This window comes from Thalassophryne amazonica, chromosome 21, assembly GCF_902500255.1.
Source record: "Thalassophryne amazonica chromosome 21, fThaAma1.1, whole genome shotgun sequence".
Lineage (NCBI taxonomy): Eukaryota > Metazoa > Chordata > Actinopteri > Batrachoidiformes > Batrachoididae > Thalassophryne > Thalassophryne amazonica.
In genome coordinates, this window is record NC_047123.1 from 25,406,326 (window position 1) to 25,425,024 (window position 18,699).

The 18,699-nt window shown below is 37.3% G+C and overlaps 1 protein-coding gene and 1 long non-coding RNA gene across 2 annotated transcripts; one reads left to right on the top strand and one right to left on the bottom strand.

The window, feature by feature from the left end:
- Nucleotides 1–732: 732 nt before the first annotated feature.
- LOC117503240 (terminal nucleotidyltransferase 5A-like) lies at nt 733–17,696 on the bottom strand. The gene is made up of 4 exons (XM_034162449.1): nt 16,769–17,696; nt 10,604–13,572; nt 8,495–8,500; nt 733–743 (listed from the first exon to the last, which is right to left on the bottom strand). Exons 1-2 carry the CDS (start codon nt 17,192–17,194, stop codon nt 12,757–12,759), a joined length of 1,242 nt encoding a protein of 413 aa, XP_034018340.1. The 5' UTR covers nt 17,195–17,696; the 3' UTR covers nt 733–743; nt 8,495–8,500; nt 10,604–12,756.
- On the top strand, nt 8,543–12,210 carry LOC117503241. The gene is made up of 2 exons (XR_004558527.1): nt 8,543–9,111; nt 10,408–12,210. It is a non-coding gene; the product is annotated as an uncharacterized LOC117503241 (long non-coding RNA).
- Nucleotides 17,697–18,699: the final 1,003 nt, after the last annotated feature.

Here is an 18,699-nt window from a genome sequence, read left to right on the forward strand (position 1 = left end):
ATATATATATATATATATATATATATATATATATATATATATATATATATATATATATATATATATATATATATATATATATATATATATATATATATATATATATATATATATATATATATATATATATATATATACACACATATATATATATTTATAAATCAGAGCAGAGTCAAAACACTAATCAGTAAAAGTGAATAGTATATATATATATATATATATATATATAAATCCAGCACTGAGGTATTAAAATAAAATTGCAGCAGAGTCAAAACACTAATCAGTAAAAGTGAATAGTCTTGCAGATCTATTCATAGATTTCTTAGAGTTTCTCCAATTCTACAAAAAAAAAAAAGTCAATCATTTGTGCACCAAACTGCTGTTCTGCCTCTCTGTTTGTTCCAGTGCCGGCTGGGGTCCAGCTGGCTAAACTATTCGTACCACCAGACATAAACACTTAAGATTTGGGATGAACAACTGATTTGCTGCTTCAGTTTGCCATTTCTTTGGCATCTGATATTGTGGAATATACTGTTAGTGATTGGCTTGTGCTCCAAGTTTGATTTACCGTTATTATTTTCATTATTATTAACATTTGCAGTCGTATTTCCCATTTTTTCCCTGTAAACATCATAAAAATAACGCAGACCTGCGTGTCAGCACATGTTTTTCCTCACTTTGCTCACTCCCAAATGCATATCGTTGTTTTTCCACAGTCTGGTCTTGTTGTTGTTTGAGTTATTCTGTGACCTCTGACCTCAGCTGATCTGAGCTGGATGGACTCGTTGCCCCTAATGCTGCACCAACCGGTTCATCTGCAGCGTTACCTCCATGACCTGTGTGTCTCTGTAACAAATTATTAACTGCAATTTTGTAATTCAAACCTCATATTTGACATTATATTATATATATTATATTTGTGATCAAAAATTTTCCCATTTAACCAAAACAAGGGTTCTTAAACTTGTCTCTACCAGCAACTAATAAACAGTGCATAGTTGTGCAAACACTGATATATCTTTTTTCTGCAGTCTTCTGCCCGCTCTGCAAAATGCAAAAGACAGAGTAAGGATGCCCCTTTAGGGTTACTATAGCAACATGCAGCATGGCAGCCTCCATGAGGGGGTCTGCTCCAGCGAAGATACAACAGGGAACAGAGAACTTTCAGAAGAGGTCGGAATCAGCAGCTGTTAAAGGAGATTTTTTTAATGAAAGACGCCACAGGAAAAACACCTCTGTGTTGATAACCATTTGTAAAATCCAGGAGGCTTTTGGTGGCTTTCAGTTGAGTGAGTATCTGAGAAATTGTTAAACAGCAGGGCATGTTCCAACTTGTCCTTAATGCTTCCAATGGAGGTGTTTTTCCTGTGGCGGGCGCGCCACGCCGGCTTTTGAGCCGACGCGCCAATCTGTCAGCACATCTTTCATTAAAAAAATCTCCTTTAACAGTGGAATGACCAGATAAACTGCTGATCCCGACCTCTTCTGAAAGTTCTCTGTTCTCTCACGATGTCCTGGGTCAACAGAGGCTTAAATTTGGAGGTTTTCAGCTTGAAACAGGATGACGACGTCGCCTCGGAGCGCTGCGCGACATCCCGCTCCATGGGAAGTCCTTACAGCGATAGAAACAATCCAAAATCTCTCATCATCCGTTAAAATTTTCACCGAAAACCAGCTTAATTTGTCGAATGGTGTCCACTCGGATGTGCCTCACAGTCTCTGAAAAAATTTTGATGAAGCACAGCGCCAGTCTCTCAGCAACTTCTCAGACAAAGGAATTCCGACGAGGGGGCTGGACCACTCCTCCAACAAGGCGTGCTCACAGGCGAATGACGTCACCAACAGGCATGAAAAAACTCTCGCATGCCCACGTGGGTTCAAACTTGGCTGATGTAATCACACGTGATTCAAATCCATATGGTTTTTTAAAAAAAATAATAAGGTCTGATACTTTTCTAACAGACCTTGTATTGACAAATTTACTGCATAGATTTATTTTTTTTTTTTAAATCTGCAAAAGTCTAAAAAAAAATTAAAATAATAATAATAATAATAATAAAAAAATGGAATGGAAATAACACAGCCATGTAACTTATATTGACGAATTTACTGCACAGATTTATTTTATTTTTTTATAAATCTGCAAAAAAAAAAAAAAAAAAAAAAAAGTATGGAAATAAAATGGCCATGTAACTTATATTAACAAATTTACTGCACAGATTTATTTTATTTTTTATAAATCTGCAAAAATCTAAAAAATAAAAATAAAAATGGAATGGAAATAAAATGGCCATGTACCTTGTATTAACACATTTACTGCACAGATTTATTTTATTTTTTATAAATCTGCAAAAATCTAAAATAAATAAAAAATAAAATAAAAATTGGAATGGAAATAAAACAGCCATGTAACTTATATTGACAAATTTACTGCACAGATTTATTTTATTTTTTAGAAATCTGCAAAAAAAAAAAAAATAAATAAATAAATAAATAAATAAAATAAAATAAAATAAAAATAATAAAAATAAAAATAATAATAATTTAAAACATGGAATGGGAATGAAACAGCCATGTAACTTATATTGACAAATTTACTGCACAGATTTATTTTATTTTTTTAGAAATCTGCAAAAAAATAAAAAATAAATAAATAAAATAAAATAAAAATAAAAATAATAATAATAATTTAAAAAATGGAATGGGAATAAAACAGCCATGTAACTTATATTGACAAATTTACTGCACAGATTTATTTTATTTTTTAGAAATCTGCAAAAAAAAATTAAAAAAAAAATAAAATAAAATAAAAATAATAAAAATAAAAATAATAATAATTTAAAAAATGGAATGGGAATGAAACAGCCATGTAACTTATATTTACAAATTTACTGCACAGATTTATTTTATTTTTTATAAATCTGCAAAAATCTAAAAAATAAAAATAAAAATGGAATGGAAATAAAATGGCCATGTACCTTGTATTAACACATTTACTGCACAGATTTATTTTATTTTTTTATAAATCTGCAAAAATCTAAAATAAATAAAAAATAAAATAAAAATGGAATGGAAATAAAACAGCCATGTAACTTATATTGACAAATTTACTGCACAGATTTATTTTATTTTTTTAGAAATCTGCAAAAAAATAAAAAATAAATAAATAAAATAAAATAAAAATAATAATAATAATTTAAAAAATGGAATGGGAATAAAACAGCCATGTAACTTATATTGACAAATTTACTGCACAGATTTATTTTATTTTTTAGAAATCTGCAAAAAAAAAATAAAATAAAATAAAATAAAATAAAATAAAAATAATAAAAATAAAAATAATAATAATTTAAAAAATGGAATGGGAATGAAACAGCCATGTAACTTATATTGACAAATTTACTGCACAGATTTATTTTATTTTTTAGAAATCTGCAAAAAAAATAAAATAAAATAAAATAAAATAAAAATAAAAATAATAATAATAATTTAAAAAATGGAATGGGAATGAAACAGCCATGTAACTTATATTTACAAATTTACTGCACAGATTTATTTTATTTTTTATAAATCTGCAAAAATCTAAAAAATAAAAATAAAAATGGAATGGAAATAAAATGGCCATGTACCTTGTATTAACACATTTACTGCACAGATTTATTTTATTTTTTTTATAAATCTGCAAAAATCTAAAATAAATAAAAAATAAAATAAAAAATGGAATGGAAATAAAACAGCCATGTAACTTATATTGACAAATTTACTGCACAGATTTATTTTATTTTTTTAGAAATCTGCAAAAAAAAAAAAAAATAAATAAAAATAAAATAAAATAATAAAATAAAAATAATAAAAATAAAAATAATAATAATAATTTAAAAACTGGAATGGGAATGAAACAGCCATGTAACTTATATTGACAAATTTACTGCACAGATTTATTTTATTTTTTAGAAATCTGCAAAAAAAATAAATAAAAAAAAATAAAAAATAAAAAATAAAATAAAAATAATAAAAATAAAAATAATAATAATAATTTAAAAAATGGAATGGGAATGAAACAGCCATGTAACTTATATTTACAAATTTACTGCACAGATTTATTTTATTTTTTATAAATCTGCAAAAATCTAAAAAAATAAAAATTAAAAAATGGATTGGAAATAAAATGGCCATGTAACTTATATTGACAGATTTACTGCACAGATTTATTTTATTTTTTATAAATCTGCAAAAATCTAAAGTAAATAAATAAATAAATAAATAATAAAAATAAAAAATGGAATGGAAATAAAACGGCCATGTAACTTATATTGACAAATTTACTGAACAGATTTTTTTTTTTTTAATAAATCTGCAAAAATCTAAAAAAATAAATAAAAATTTAAAAAAAAATAAAAATGGAATGGAAATAAAACTGCAATGTAACTTATATTGACAAATCTATTGCATAGAGAGATAGATATTGATGACCAGATGTCGCCATTTTTCGCTGAGAATTAAAAACATGTAGATAAGTATTCACAGCCTTTGCCATGATGCTGTTTCCACTGATTAGATTAGATTAGATTGGATTAGATTAGATAGAACTTTATTAATCCCTTGGGAAGACTCCCTCTGAGAAATTGAGGTTCCAGCAGCATTGTATAGCAGCACACAATGTAAGAAGCACACAGGGTATCAAAAGTGAAAGTTGAAAAAAAAAAAAAAAAACAGTTTGCAAATATAAATATGAATACACAAATATAAATACCAGACATACTGATCAATACTGGTTTACTGGCTACTACTTTTCCTCTCATTCCCATCCTCTGTATTCCTGTTACATCAACTCATTCATCTATCATTCTTGAGATGTTTCTACAGCTTTATTTCTAAAGATAGGAACAAATCTCTCAGCAAATATGTCTAAGGATAAATCACAAAGAACAACTTTTCACCATAATTTGTTGATGGCCGAGCTGAGGTATTTGATAAACTTTCTAACATCTTTTCCACCCATAAATCTGTTTTCTCCTCCACATTCCAACCTGAAAAACTTTGCAGTAAAATGTAATTTACTATGAAGTACAACTATGATGTGCTGTATGACCACTGGATACTTTCATACAGCACACAGAGTAGAAAATCATGCATGATTGCACTTTAATGACATTTTAAAGAGCGCGGCAGCAATTCGCTTGTAAGCTGCCTGTTTTATTGGTTTATCCCTTTTTTGCTGTTGTGCAACCCATTAAATCCAGTTTTCTCAGTTCCTTTTAAGCCCTTGATAAGGAAGTGAACTGATTTTTTTTTTTTTGTCCTTTGCAGATAGCGTGACCTTAAAGACAGTAGAACGTGGAGGAGGTATGTGTTACAGTGCTATAGTACTCGTGGTAACCAACCAGAGTGTATGATGGAAGGCTAATCAGCTTTCTGCAGACGGGTTAATGTCCTTACAGCGAGGTCTATATTTAGTGTCCACTCTCTCCCTCTTAATAGGGGATAATATCTGCCTTGTTCTCGCCTCCATGACTCTTCTATACCTCTCTTTGCTTAAATCTGTCAGGCCTGCGTAGGCAGTGCAGAAAGGCAATGAGGAAGGAAAAGAAAAAGAAAGAAGGAAGCTGTGAATGTGGCAAATAAAAGTGGCAAATGACAGATATGTTTAAGAAGAAAAATAAGTTTTAAAAAAAGATATATTGGTGTACTGTAGAGTTTTATGCTCATGTCAGATTGAGATTTGGCAGGGGTGAGGAGTAGGGGAACTTCTCACTAGTCCTAGTCCTAGTATTAAGGAGAGCATGTTGAAGTCGTTTTTACATTTATGGTATGACTACGTGTTACATTAAAGTAGATTAAGTAATGCTACAAAAGTTCCTGCCGCTAAAAAACATCACCTCAACTGAATTTACCCCAGGTGGACTCCAATTAACTGTAGAAACATCTTAAGGATGATCAGCGGAAACAGGATGCAGCTGAGCTCAATTTTGAGCTTCATGGCAAAGGACGTGAATACTTACGTACGTGCAATTTCTTAGTTTTTTTTTATTTTTAATACATTTGCAAAAATCTCAAAGTTTTTTCACATTGTCATTATGGGGTATTGTGTGTAGAATACTGAGGAAAAAAGTGAATTGTATCCATTTTGGAATAAGGCTGTAACATAAAATGTGGAAAAAGTGGCACGTTGTGAATATTTTCTGGATGCACTGTAATTGTAATGTTTGGAAAATCACAGTTTGAATTCATTTAAAGCTCTATAAAATACCAATGTTTCCATTTGGGGTGTAACAATTAGCCAATAGAAATAATAATAATAAAAAAAACAGTTTTACAGTAATAGATACAACTGCATTGATACACAGAACCCTGAATCCATCTGAATGTACTATGAACCATAGTGTGAAAATCCAGCCCCTTGTCCTCATTGTGAAACCTGGGTAGTGGATCAAGTAGGGGACTGCCTGCTGGGGTAAAATACGGTGGGGACTTTGTGTGCCCAGTGGCCACTACGGTAACCATGAAGGCCCAACAGGAACCCTAAACACGAGCTGGCTAACGGGGCTCTGGTGAACCAAGAAGTTCTCAACGGCGGATCAGGCAGAGGAGGTGATGGCATGTCAGTGGCTGTGAAGGCGGATGAAGGCTGGAGCAGGTCCTCAGACCCTAATCGTCTGGGATTTCCCAGCTATTGGACCAGGCTAAGGACCCGTCAAGGACTGGGTCTTTGTCAGCCTGCAATGACATTCCCACAGTACACAAACCCAGATCGACCCTGGATGTAGATTTTCTCCATATCCACCATCCCATCCAAGAATCGATCAAGAGGCAATCTTCCTCACCACTGAGGGATTACCACCACTATGAACCAGTATGGATTGATTTTATTGTCATAAATTGGTTGAATTAATCTTACTTTGCTGCTGCTTCCACGTCTTGTTGCACTTGATTGACACAAGGCTCTCATGAGATGGTTCACAGGAACATTTAACTTTGTGAGGCAAAAACAAAATCACCAAGTCTGATAGTGGTAGACGGCAGTGTTGTAGTCGAGTCCCCCACCCCTGAGGCCAAGGCCGAGTCTGAGACCTGGGCCTCCGAGGCTAAGGCCAAGACCGAATCACACCACCTCGAGGCCGAGACCACAACATCTGAGGCCAAGACCAAGGCTGAGGCCGAGTATTGTAAAACGCCGTATGTATATTTCGGCCTACATCATACATTGCCGAGTTGAACTGCACACGGTGGTGTATGACGTGAAGTCTACTGTATTTGCTTTCTGTACACGCTGAAAGTGCCTCGTGAAATTGGACGTTGTTCTCTCACCAAGGGGAATATTTGTCACTATTTGTAAATGTCTTTCAAGTATAAATCTAAAACTATTTGAAAGGTTATAAACTTCCAGCGATATTGTTCAATAGTTTACATAAATTTCTTTAAACACCTCTGCAGCTGTTTCTTAGTATCTTGAGCTAGTCTTCATTATCGGTTTAAGACCAGCCATGCGACCGGCTCTCAACAAATGGGAAACGCTAAACTGTCTTGTTTCCACATGATTAGCATTTCTAGATGTAGCGTAGCATATCTATCTGTGCATGTTGTTTTTTCAAGCATTGCACGTGCGCGTGAAGTTACATGATGAGGGCAACGCAGTGCTTGTTTTTTGGTTGTTGGCAAGTAAACGGTGCGAAAAATAAGTAAAAATTCTTCGAGACTGCAAGGGCATCAAAAAAATCAGTCTTGAGATATCCAACACTAGACGATGTAACAGATAAATGCCCCCCACTTGAACTGTGGTTCAGAATGGCAAAATATGGCTGCTTCTTCTTGGGCTTCTTCTATGCTGTGTTTTCTGTGACAGTATGTGGTGCTGCCCCTAGTGGTGAACAAAAGGCAACCGTAGATGAAGGAAAGCAATGACACTTTGGACCTATTCTACTTTATCATGGAAAACGAATGGCAACATTAAACAAAGAATTAGACAGGATTCCATCGTATCACATGGAATTTAATCCCATTGGATTGTTCCATAATAAAAAACTAATTCTGAATTGCCTCATAGCCCACATATCCATATCGTTTCATCAGGGAGCGATCCACACCCCTTGTACTCATTATTTCCTTTTCAGCAAATCAAGCTTGATTGCTAAAAATCTCGATTGTTGACCAAAAAAAAACAAACAAAAAAAACAGAGAATTGAAAGTTATCAATGAGAGACAAAAGAGAGGAAGAAAGTGAGCCAAAGAATCCAGTCGGAGTCTCAGGGAAAGTCCCATCTGGAGGCTGAGGCCTTGCTGGCACTAATCTGGACCTGGAACCAGTCTGTTCACTCAGTGTCCGTGTGTCCCTGGGGAACAAGGCTCTGCCGGTAGTAAGGTTCATGTATGAGGTCTGGCAAATGGCGCGATGACAGTTTCCGGTTGTTGATGATTCTCAGTGACGTCTCCTGGAAAGGAGATCCTTCACATTCAGCTGTTGCTCGCTGGCAGCATCACTTGGACCCTGCGGGACGCTGACCTACTAAAACCTCAGCCCAAAAAGTCCCCCCGCCCCCCCCGCCTGTCTGTGCCACCAGTTCTGAGCCTTGAATGCCACAGTGACTACGATGTCTGCAAACCATCACAAAAAGATTGTTTATTTAGATTATCGAGGGCCAAAAGCATGTTTGATGATGATAATGAGACAATGTCAGCGTTTGATGGTTTTTTTTTGTTTTTAATTATAAAGTCGATCAACTTGAACACATCATGATTTCAGAATCCAAACTGGTTGGCAACAAATAAACAAACCCAATAAGCATAAATGAATTTGAAGCTTTCCACTGAGCCACATACAACTGTAACCTTTAAATATGGAATTCATGGTCTTAAACCATATGGGTGCACATTCTTGAACTGTCCAGCAGGTGGCAGCACACCATGTGACACATTCCTTTTAATGCAGCATCATTAACAGCGTTCACAACATGGGTGTTTCAAAGGTTTCAGAATGTTTTTAAAAAGTATTTGGACTTTTTCTTGAGTAATATACAATCCGGGCAAAAACGTTTCATTATCCCCATTAATTAATTCCGATTTTACTTTCCCTATTCTGTTGGCTATGTTGTCACATATTTGGTGATGTGGCAGGTATCATGTTTCTACCCTTGGTTGTTAGTTCACGAAAAGCAGCAACTTCTCAGACAAAGGAATTCCGACGAGGGGGCTGGACCACTCCTCCAACAAGGCGTGCTCACAGGCGAATGACGTCACCAACAGGCATGAAAAAACTCTCGCATGCCCACGTGGGTTCAAACTTGGCTGATGTAATCACACGTGATTCAAATCCATATGGTTTTTTTTAAAAAAAAAAAAAAAAAAAGGTCTGATACTTTTCTAACAGACCTTGTATTGACAAATTTACTGCATAGATTTATTATTATTTTTTAAATCTGCAAAAGTATAAAAAAAAATTAAAATAATAATAATAATAATTAAAAAAAAAATGGAATGGAAATAAAACAGCCATGTAACTTATATTGACGAATTTACTGCACAGATTTATTTATTTTTTATAAATCTGCAAAAAAAAAAAAAAAGTATGGAAATAAAATGGCCATGTAACTTATATTGACAAATTTACTGCACAGATTTATTTTATTTTTTATAAATCTGCAAAAATCTAAAATGAATAAAAAATAAATAAATAAAAAAAGGGAATGGAAATCAAACAGCCATGTAACTTATACTGATAAATTTCCTGCACAGATTTATTTTATTTTTTATAAATCTGCAAAAATCTAAAAAATAAAAATAAAAATGGAATGGAAATAAAATGGCCATGTACCTTGTATTAACACATTTACTGCACAGATTTATTTTATTTTTTATAAATCTGCAAAAATCTAAAATAAATAAAAAATAAAATAAAAAATGGAATGGAAATAAAACAGCCATGTAACTTATATTGACAAATTTACTGCACAGATTTATTTTATTTTTTAGAAATCTGCAAAAAAAAAAAATAAATAAATAAATAAATAAAAAAATAAAATAAAAATAATAAAAATAAAAATAATAATAATTTAAAAAATGGAATGGGAATGAAACAGCCATGTAACTTATATTGACAAATTTACTGCACAGATATATTTTATTTTTTAGAAAATATGGAATTCATGGTCTTAAACCATATGGGTGCACATTCTTGAACTGTCCAGCAGGTGGCAGCACACCATGTGACACATTCCTTTTAATGCAGCATCATTAACAGCGTTCACAACATGGGTGTTTCAAAGGTTTCAGAATGTTTTTAAAAAGTATTTGGACTTTTTCTTGAGTAATATACAATCCGGGCAAAAACGTTTCATTATCCCCATTAATTAATTCCGATTTTACTTTCCCTATTCTGTTGGCTATGTTGTCACATATTTGGTGATGTGGCAGGTATCATGTTTCTACCCTTGGTTGTTAGTTCACGAAAAGGTGGGTGCTGCTTCAGCATGTGGCAAAGTCAAAGAGATATCACACAGATGAAACAAAGTTGCTTTTTCCATTGATATGTTGCATCAAGGCTCACCAGATTTTAATCAGTTTGTCCTTGATATATACCCTTTTAAGATAGATAAGAAGAAGATGATACACAAGCTGGCTGGGATCCACTCACCCACTCATCTATATTTTTGCTGTTCAAGCACTACACTTTTACTAGCGCATGGGGTGGGGGGGGGGGGGGGGGGTGTGCACAACAACACAAAACAGAGTTTTGAATCTGTCAGCTATGACAGTCAATCACAAACTGTACAAAAATACAGATGATAGAAAAAATAGACCAAACAGCATGCTGAGGCTCTTCAACTTCAAAAAAATGAAATTTATTTTCACATTTTCTCATTTCTCCTCATCTGCCATATTATTGCAATCATCCATGTGATTGTCTTTTTCTCCCATAGCAACAGGACATGTCCTCCTGAATGTTAAATCACCTTTGAGCTTTTCTAGCTTCATGTAATTAAGTCTTCGGATTCTACTTTTGCGCCTGCACACATTTCCGAACCCGCTGCAGACCCACTGCTCACTGCACTGCCAATAGGCAAACATCCACTTTGTTTTTTAAATGTACCGACTCCTGCAGATGCATGCACGTTGTTTTTGCACAGCACTGTATTACCGCATGACAAAAAGCCTACATTCAAAATATGGGGAAAATGGGTGTGTAAACACCTAGGCCTTCTGGCAGTACTGCACAAAAGGTTTTATGCACCCCAGAATTTTGCTAAAAAACTTTTTGCTAAAAGAATAAAAAATAAATTTGAACACTTTTTACTTGTGCAAAAAATAGTGATTTTTTTCCCTCAGTTAATGAAACTAATAATAATAATAATAATAATAATAATAAATAAATTAAAAAGCTTTTTATTCCTTTGTAGTTCTGCTGCTCAAAATGTGATGGCACAAAGACGGTTGTAGATAATTGCTCACTGATAATCCAATTATCACAGACGGGAAATTACATATTTTTAAAGGTGAAAAATGAATCCACATTGCGCTTATTTATAACTATTACATAGTAAGTATTACTTTGAACATTTTTAACAATAGTTGTGTCTAAAACTTTTGCACAGTACTGCATTGACAACAGCATGTCGAAAGCACATATATGCAAAATGAATATGGCTCAAAATTAAATATGTCAATACTACATGATAATTGTGACCAAAATTTAAGAGTAATTTTAATTATTTTTAAGCACTTTGTATAAATGTGTTACATTTAATTTTTCTTGGAGCTGAAATTCAGTATGTTATGTCGATTTTAAATGTATTTCTTCATATAAATATTAGTTTGGCCAAAGTGGAATAAAAGTCTTGATTGTTTTTCCTTCATGTATGTAGTGAGTGAAGTATTTCTCCATAAAAAAGCTGTTTCTTTTCTGTGATAAATGACTCTGGTTATCTAGCTGTGTACTGGTTTAAGCAATTTTGCAACAAAGTTTAACAGCAGATAAGAGCAGAGCATCGATTTGAAACACGTTCTCGCACCCTCACTGTTTTTGCCAAACATCATTCTCTTTCTCAATCTATTTTTCCTCATTTTTAAAGTGTGTTGCCCTTCCCTTTAATAGCAGTCAGGATTTATTTTGTGCAGCAGATAAGAACAGAGCCTTTAAAAACACGTCAAAAAGGAATCGGTCCGAGACGTCTCTCGCTCGCTACATTCAGGAGGACAACTTAACATTATTCCACATAACAAAACTCTTCCCTTTCAAAATTATCAAGGCACTTGAAGAAAAAAAAAAATACAAACCCCCCCTGAAAAATAAAGAATGCATTGTTTAGATATTTCTTCTGGATATTAAAGTTGATTTGTGGATTTGTAAACAGCATCCAGTTCCTGTTTTTGCATTGGCTGTACAAAAAAACAAACAAACAAAAAAGATCTGGAGACAAAACGGACGGAGCATCATCTTTACTTCAACAATTAATGTCTTCAGTGGCTTCATATAAATGTCTGTTTTGGATCAAGTCCTCCACAGGCTCCTATTCATCTCATGGGACCTAAGCATTTGGGTTCCTTTACGGATTCCCTCCCGCGTGGACTCCTTCTCCGCAGGGGGGCTAACATGAGGACCAACCTGGCTTGCTGCCTCAATTCAGGTCCTCATTTTGCCCTCTTTTCCTCAATTCCTCAAGCAGGGATCGACTGTGTGTCACTCGTCCCTCGATGTCCTCCTCCCCACCATTTTCCAGAGAAGTGGCCAAAAAGCGATCAAATAAAAATGATCAGTGTTTGTGTTTAGTTGCATGGCAGCCAGGTGGCGTACATGGGATGCTGTGGTGGAGCTAGGTACTGCTGAGGATGCGACGGCGGGCAGGAGTAGACCGGTTGAACCTGGGCTATGTAATAGTTGCTGAAGTTGCCACTGGAGATGTAAGGTGCCGGCTGGTAGAAGCATGTCACGTTGGCAGTGTTGGGGATGGCATTCTGCTCCACCAGAACCTGCAGCGCCAGTGAAGATATGAGGCTAAGTGCCTGGCGCCTCTCGTGGCCCATCAGGCACACCGTACTTTCCTGTACCACATTGTAGAGCGTGGCCAGATAGTCATACTTCCTGTCCTCCAGGTCCACAAAGTGGTTCTGTAGGTAGGACTCCAGCTTCCGCCGCTGCTCCATCACATCAGGAAAATCTATGAAGAAGCGCGAGCACATATAGCGCTGCAGCAGTTTCATCTCCGAGTCAGATGCCGCGCGGAAACCCCGCACCAGCAGGTGGCAGTACTTCAACAGACCCCCGCCGCGGATCTCTTCGGGGCTCCTTGTGCAGATGAGACGCTTGCGCAGGTGATCCAGAGCGGTGAAGAAGTCCCCGTAGACGCTCTCGCCGAGGATTGTGGGGTGGAAGGTGGCCGCCATGGGGTGCTCCGAGCACTCGTAGAAGAGGAGAAGCGAGTCCAGGCGGATCTGGAAGGGAGTCCACGCTGACTCAAACTGCCGTCGAAGAGAGTCCACGAATTTCAGCTCGACGTTCTTGCCACGGTTATTGGAAAGCGAGATGAGGCTCCAGCGGTCCGAGTCATTGCACACTTTCACCATTTTTTGCACGTAGGCTTCCTAGAAATGAGCACATTGGTAAACATGAGGCACCACCACAAACGGATCAATAAAAATACTTATTTTTTTATTGATTCGTACCAACTGCTTCTCGAGTCTATTTTTTAAGTTGCGTCATATTTCACACGGACAATCTTTGTTGCCAAGTTGGTATAGATTGGACTGTCCACTAACCAAAACATTGTTGGGTTGAATCCCTTCTTCTTGTTATTATTATTATTATTACATTGGGGCACTTTATCCCACCTCCCCTTGTTTTTAAACCGTTTGCTTGACTGCAGTGTATAGATTTTAATGAAAATTGGTGTAGAGATGGTCCTCGTGTCAGAGACAATTTTAAAATTTTTTTGGTGGTGATCGCGACCTTTCCTTTTAGCTGTATTTTAGCTGTTGGTTCCTTATGGCAGAAAGACCAGTGCAAAAGTGAATACCGCCATATTTGATTTCTAACACATTTATAAAACTCCACACTTATCAGAGTTAATTTTAAACTATCTAGAGTGAAGTATTCAACACTTTTCCACATTTCAGATTTTCAGAGTCATTTTCATTACTATAGAGAGTATTTTAATCTTTCAGAAAGTGGAGTTGGTTTGAAATGACAACCTTGTGCAAATGGATGTTGGGGTTTAAAAATTTCATTTTTAGAGTTAAGTTGTGGGAGCACGGTGGCTTAGTGGTTAGCACTGTTGCCTCACTGCAAGAAGGTCTTAGGATTGATTCCCACCTGTGGCCTTTCTGTGTGGAGTTTGGATGTTCTCCCTGTGTATGCGTTGGTTCCCTCTGGCTTCCTCCCACATCCAAAAACATGCAGGTTAGGTGGAATGGAAACTTTAAGTTGTCCATAGGTGTGCGTGCGAGTGTCTTCGTTTGTCTATATGTGGTCCTGCGACAGACTGGCGTCCTGTCCGGGGTGTACTCCGCCTCACGCCCTATGACTGCTGGGATAGGCTCCAACCCCTGGTGAACCTTAATTGAAGTAAGTGGTTGAAGATTAGAGAGGGAGTGAGTTAAATTGTCGAAAGGTTGAGTTTACACTGATATGATCAATTCAGAGAAACACCTCCAAAACCTTCAAAGGTTTAACTCTAAAGTCTTAAAATAACACTTTAGTGTCAAATCAACTGACATGTTTGAGAACTTTAACACTCCATTTTTTTTTCTTTGTATGAGGAGGAAAAGAAAAATCAGAATTTTGATTGTCCTCTGCTGGCTGGAGGAAGTGCAGCAGGCCAAGTCCCATTCTATATTAGGATTCCATAATAGGCATGTGTGCCTATTACATTTTTTTCTGGAATTAAAAAGGAAAAAAAGAAGAAATAATTGCCTGCTGGATGCCTGGTCGAGGATGCAGCTGAGAAATAACCTGCAGTTCTGTCATCCTGGAGGACGGCACAATGAACTTTTGTTTCAATTCCTGTTTACCACTCAACAAAAATATAAACGCAACGCTTTTGGTTTTGCTCCCATTTTGTATGAGATGAACTCAAAGATCTAAAACTTTTTCCACATACACAATATCACCATTTCCCTCAAATATTGTTCACAAACCAGTCTAAATCTGTGATAGTGAGCACTTCTCCTTTGCTGAGATAATCCATCCCACCTCACAGGTGTGCCATATCAAGATGCTGATTAGACACCATGATTAGTGCACAGGTGTGCCTTAGACTGCCCACAATAAAAGGCCACTCTGAAAGGTGCAGTTTTATCACACAGCACAATGCCACAGATGTCGCAAGATTTGAGGGAGCGTGCAATTGGCATGCTGACAGCTGGAATGTCAACCAGAGCTGTTGCTCGTGTATTGAATGTTCATTTCTCTACCATAAGTCGTCTCCAAAGGCGTTTCAGAGAATTTGGCAGTACATCCAACCAGCCTCACAACTGCAGACCACGTGTAACCACACCAGCCCAGGACCTCCACATCCAGCATGTTCACCTCCAAGATCGTCTGAGACCAGCCACTCGGACAGCTACTGGAACAATCGGTTTGCATAACCAAAGAATTTCTGCACAAACTGTCAGAAACCGTCTCAGGGAAGCTCATCTGCATGCTCGTCGTCCTCATTGGGGTCTCGACCTGACTCCAGTTCATCGTCGTAACCGACTTGAGTGGGCAAATGCTCACATTCGCTGGCGTTTGGCACGTTGGAGAGTTGTTCTCTTCACGGATGATGCGAAGGAGATGTGTTGCACTGCATGAGGCAAATGGTGGTCACACCAGATACTGACTGGTATCCCCCCCAATAAAACAAAACTGCACCTTTCAGAGTGGCCTTTTATTGTGGGCAGTCTAAGGCACACCTGTGCACTAATCATGGTGTCTAATCAGCATCTTGGTATGGCACACCTGTGAGGTGGGATGGATTATCTCAGCAAAGGAGAAGTGCTCACTATCACAGATTTAAACTGGTTTGTGAACAATATTTGAGGGAAATGGTGATATTGTGTATGTGGAAAAAGTTTTAGATCTTTGAGTTCATCTCATACAAAATGGGAGCAAAACCAAAAGTGTTGCGTTTATATTTTTGTTGAGTATATTTTGTTTTATTTGGTCTCTTTTTTTGTTAGAGGGACTTAAGCAGTGGGTTACCCCCACCCTCCCCCCACCGAGTCTGGTCTGCTTGAGGTTTCTTCCACATAAAAAAAGCTGGTGTTTTTCTTTCCCACAGTCATCCACAGGCTTGATTGGGGGGTTGGTGAGGTTAGACCTCACACTTGTGAAGTGCCTTGGGTCGACTTATGTTGTGATGACATTATATAAATAAACTTACTTTAATTTAACTGGGAAAAAAAGACCAAACAGATCTGTAAGTGTAATTTAAGGCCGGCTTTGAAATTAGATTTGCTGCATTGCATTTAAATAAATAAATAGTACAAGAAAAAGGACCATTACTGCTCACATCAGTCATTAGGTATCCAGGTAACCAAATGATTAGTTTGGATCCCACTTCAGTTGGGATTTCACAGAATCCTCTCTGAATCCCAAAGCAACCTTATACCATTTTAAAAATATATTTCATATTCTATCTCCATTTTTCCAACAGATATTATTTGTGTTTTTGTCAGTCAGTGTGCGCGCAGATGACGCATGCAGCAATGCGCTCATCACATGACTGGATCATGCATGGCTTGATAGAATATTTTTGGACAAAATGTGCATTTATGTTATTGAAAATCACGCGTAATATACCTTTAAGGTCGCCGGTGTGATCTTTTCTTTATTCACTCCTTCAGGCAAAAAGTCTAGAAGAGCGTCCAAAACTATGTCTTTGACTGTCCGAAACTCGGTCTCTCCTTTGAGCTCAGCGCAGAATATTAAATCCAGATCTTTCCAGCCCAGACCACTGTCCTCGTGCAGTACGTAGCTGGCCGCCGAACCGTTCAGGCGCACTTCCCGGACGCGTATCCGCTTCTTCTCCATGCGTCGTCTCACCACCTTAACGATATCCCGAGGTTTCACCTCCAGGGTCGGGAAGCTCCATCGGCCGTGGATGGGAATGGATCCGGTGAGAATGGCGTCCAGCCGCTGCACTTGCTCCCAGTTGAGCACGCTAAGGTTGATGCGCTCCCCGTCCGAGCAGCCGACCACAGCAGCAGACTCAACGTGTTCGTCCATTTTGATGAGAAGCAGTCAGAAGGACGTAAGCCACGAGAAGTTTCCAGTAACTTCTGCTGGAGCATTAGCCAGCAGTTAGTTCGTGTGGAAATGTTCCCCGTGGCGTTAGCGCGCTTTTGCGGATCCTGGGCAACAATGCGTCTTTATGCATGCGACGACAGGAGCGGCTGAGCAGACAAGTTCAATTCATGCGCTTTTCCAGCCGCGAAACAAATTACTGTCCAACCCCTGTTGCGCAGTTGCGCACTGCACTCCAACCCTTGCGCCAAACTCTGGAAATCGGACATGAACCTTCCTCGCAACAACAGCTTCTTCTCGTCGCCTCGGAGAGACTCAGTGACTCATCGTTACGTCCAAAAAAGGGTTCATGCACGGCGAGAATTCGATGTCTTCTGGATTACGTTTACGCACAGACGTTTGCGCATTCCTTGTGCGTAAAAGCGACGTTTACGCACGGCGGCCCTTCCCCCCTGCACACCTATTTGCAGAAAGCGGGGCAGGACTGCGGTCCGTTACATTTGGCCGTTTGTCGGTTGCTGGTGCTGCGCGCTTATGGCCAGACGTGCCCCTTCACAGCTGCTGGAAACGTAAACTGCGCGCTTCCCGTCTGAGAAGCGTCGGGGCGGGTCCGTTTGATTGACAGCCTCTATCCACTAATAGCGGCTGCTGTCCATGAAGCGCTGGGTTCTCCAACGAGAAAATATGAATAGGGAGAAGAGAAAGGGTCGGATTGCGCGTTATCACCAGGAGTAAGAGGCATTTTTAGTTTCAGTTTAATCGATTGAAGACAGTACAGAACTTCAGTGCACTCTGATTTGTAGAAATGTGTGTGTTTTTTACGCACATATTTCTAACCTTTTAACAAAGAAGAATGTTACAAACAGGAGATGACTGACAAATCCTTGATTGTCAAAATTTGCGCAGTCCTCAGTATATCTGCTGACCTGACCCCACGCCCTCTAGTGGTGGGTTTTCAGCTTTCTTCCTTTAGCGTAGCAGGCCTTATGTGCACCAGATGGGAACGTTGCACACTACAAAAAAAAAAAAAAAAAAAAAAAAAAAAAAAGCATCAAAGTGCTGATGTATACCCTGCATGCACCACACTCCACAATTTCATTGTATAAGTAAATATACATATGTCTGTCATGGTGTTTTGACTATATATGACTTCATCATATGGCGTCTGTCTGACTTCATTATAAAAAACATTCAAACCAAACAATTAGAAATATTTTGATGATCAATATGTGCCATAGAGCATCAATCTCGGTTTCTTGGGTGTTGAGATATACAAAAAAGGTTTTTTTTTTTTACCATGTTTTCCTTGACCTTTGACCAAACAACTCCTAAATATAATCACCTCTAGATATCTACCCAAGTAATATTCCCACCAAGTTTGATCCATCTAGACTTTTTCATTGTTGAGATATACAACAAGTAAATTGCCCATAAGGGCAAGGGACATCATTGTTAGCCCATTTTATTTTATTTTTTTGTTGCCAAAT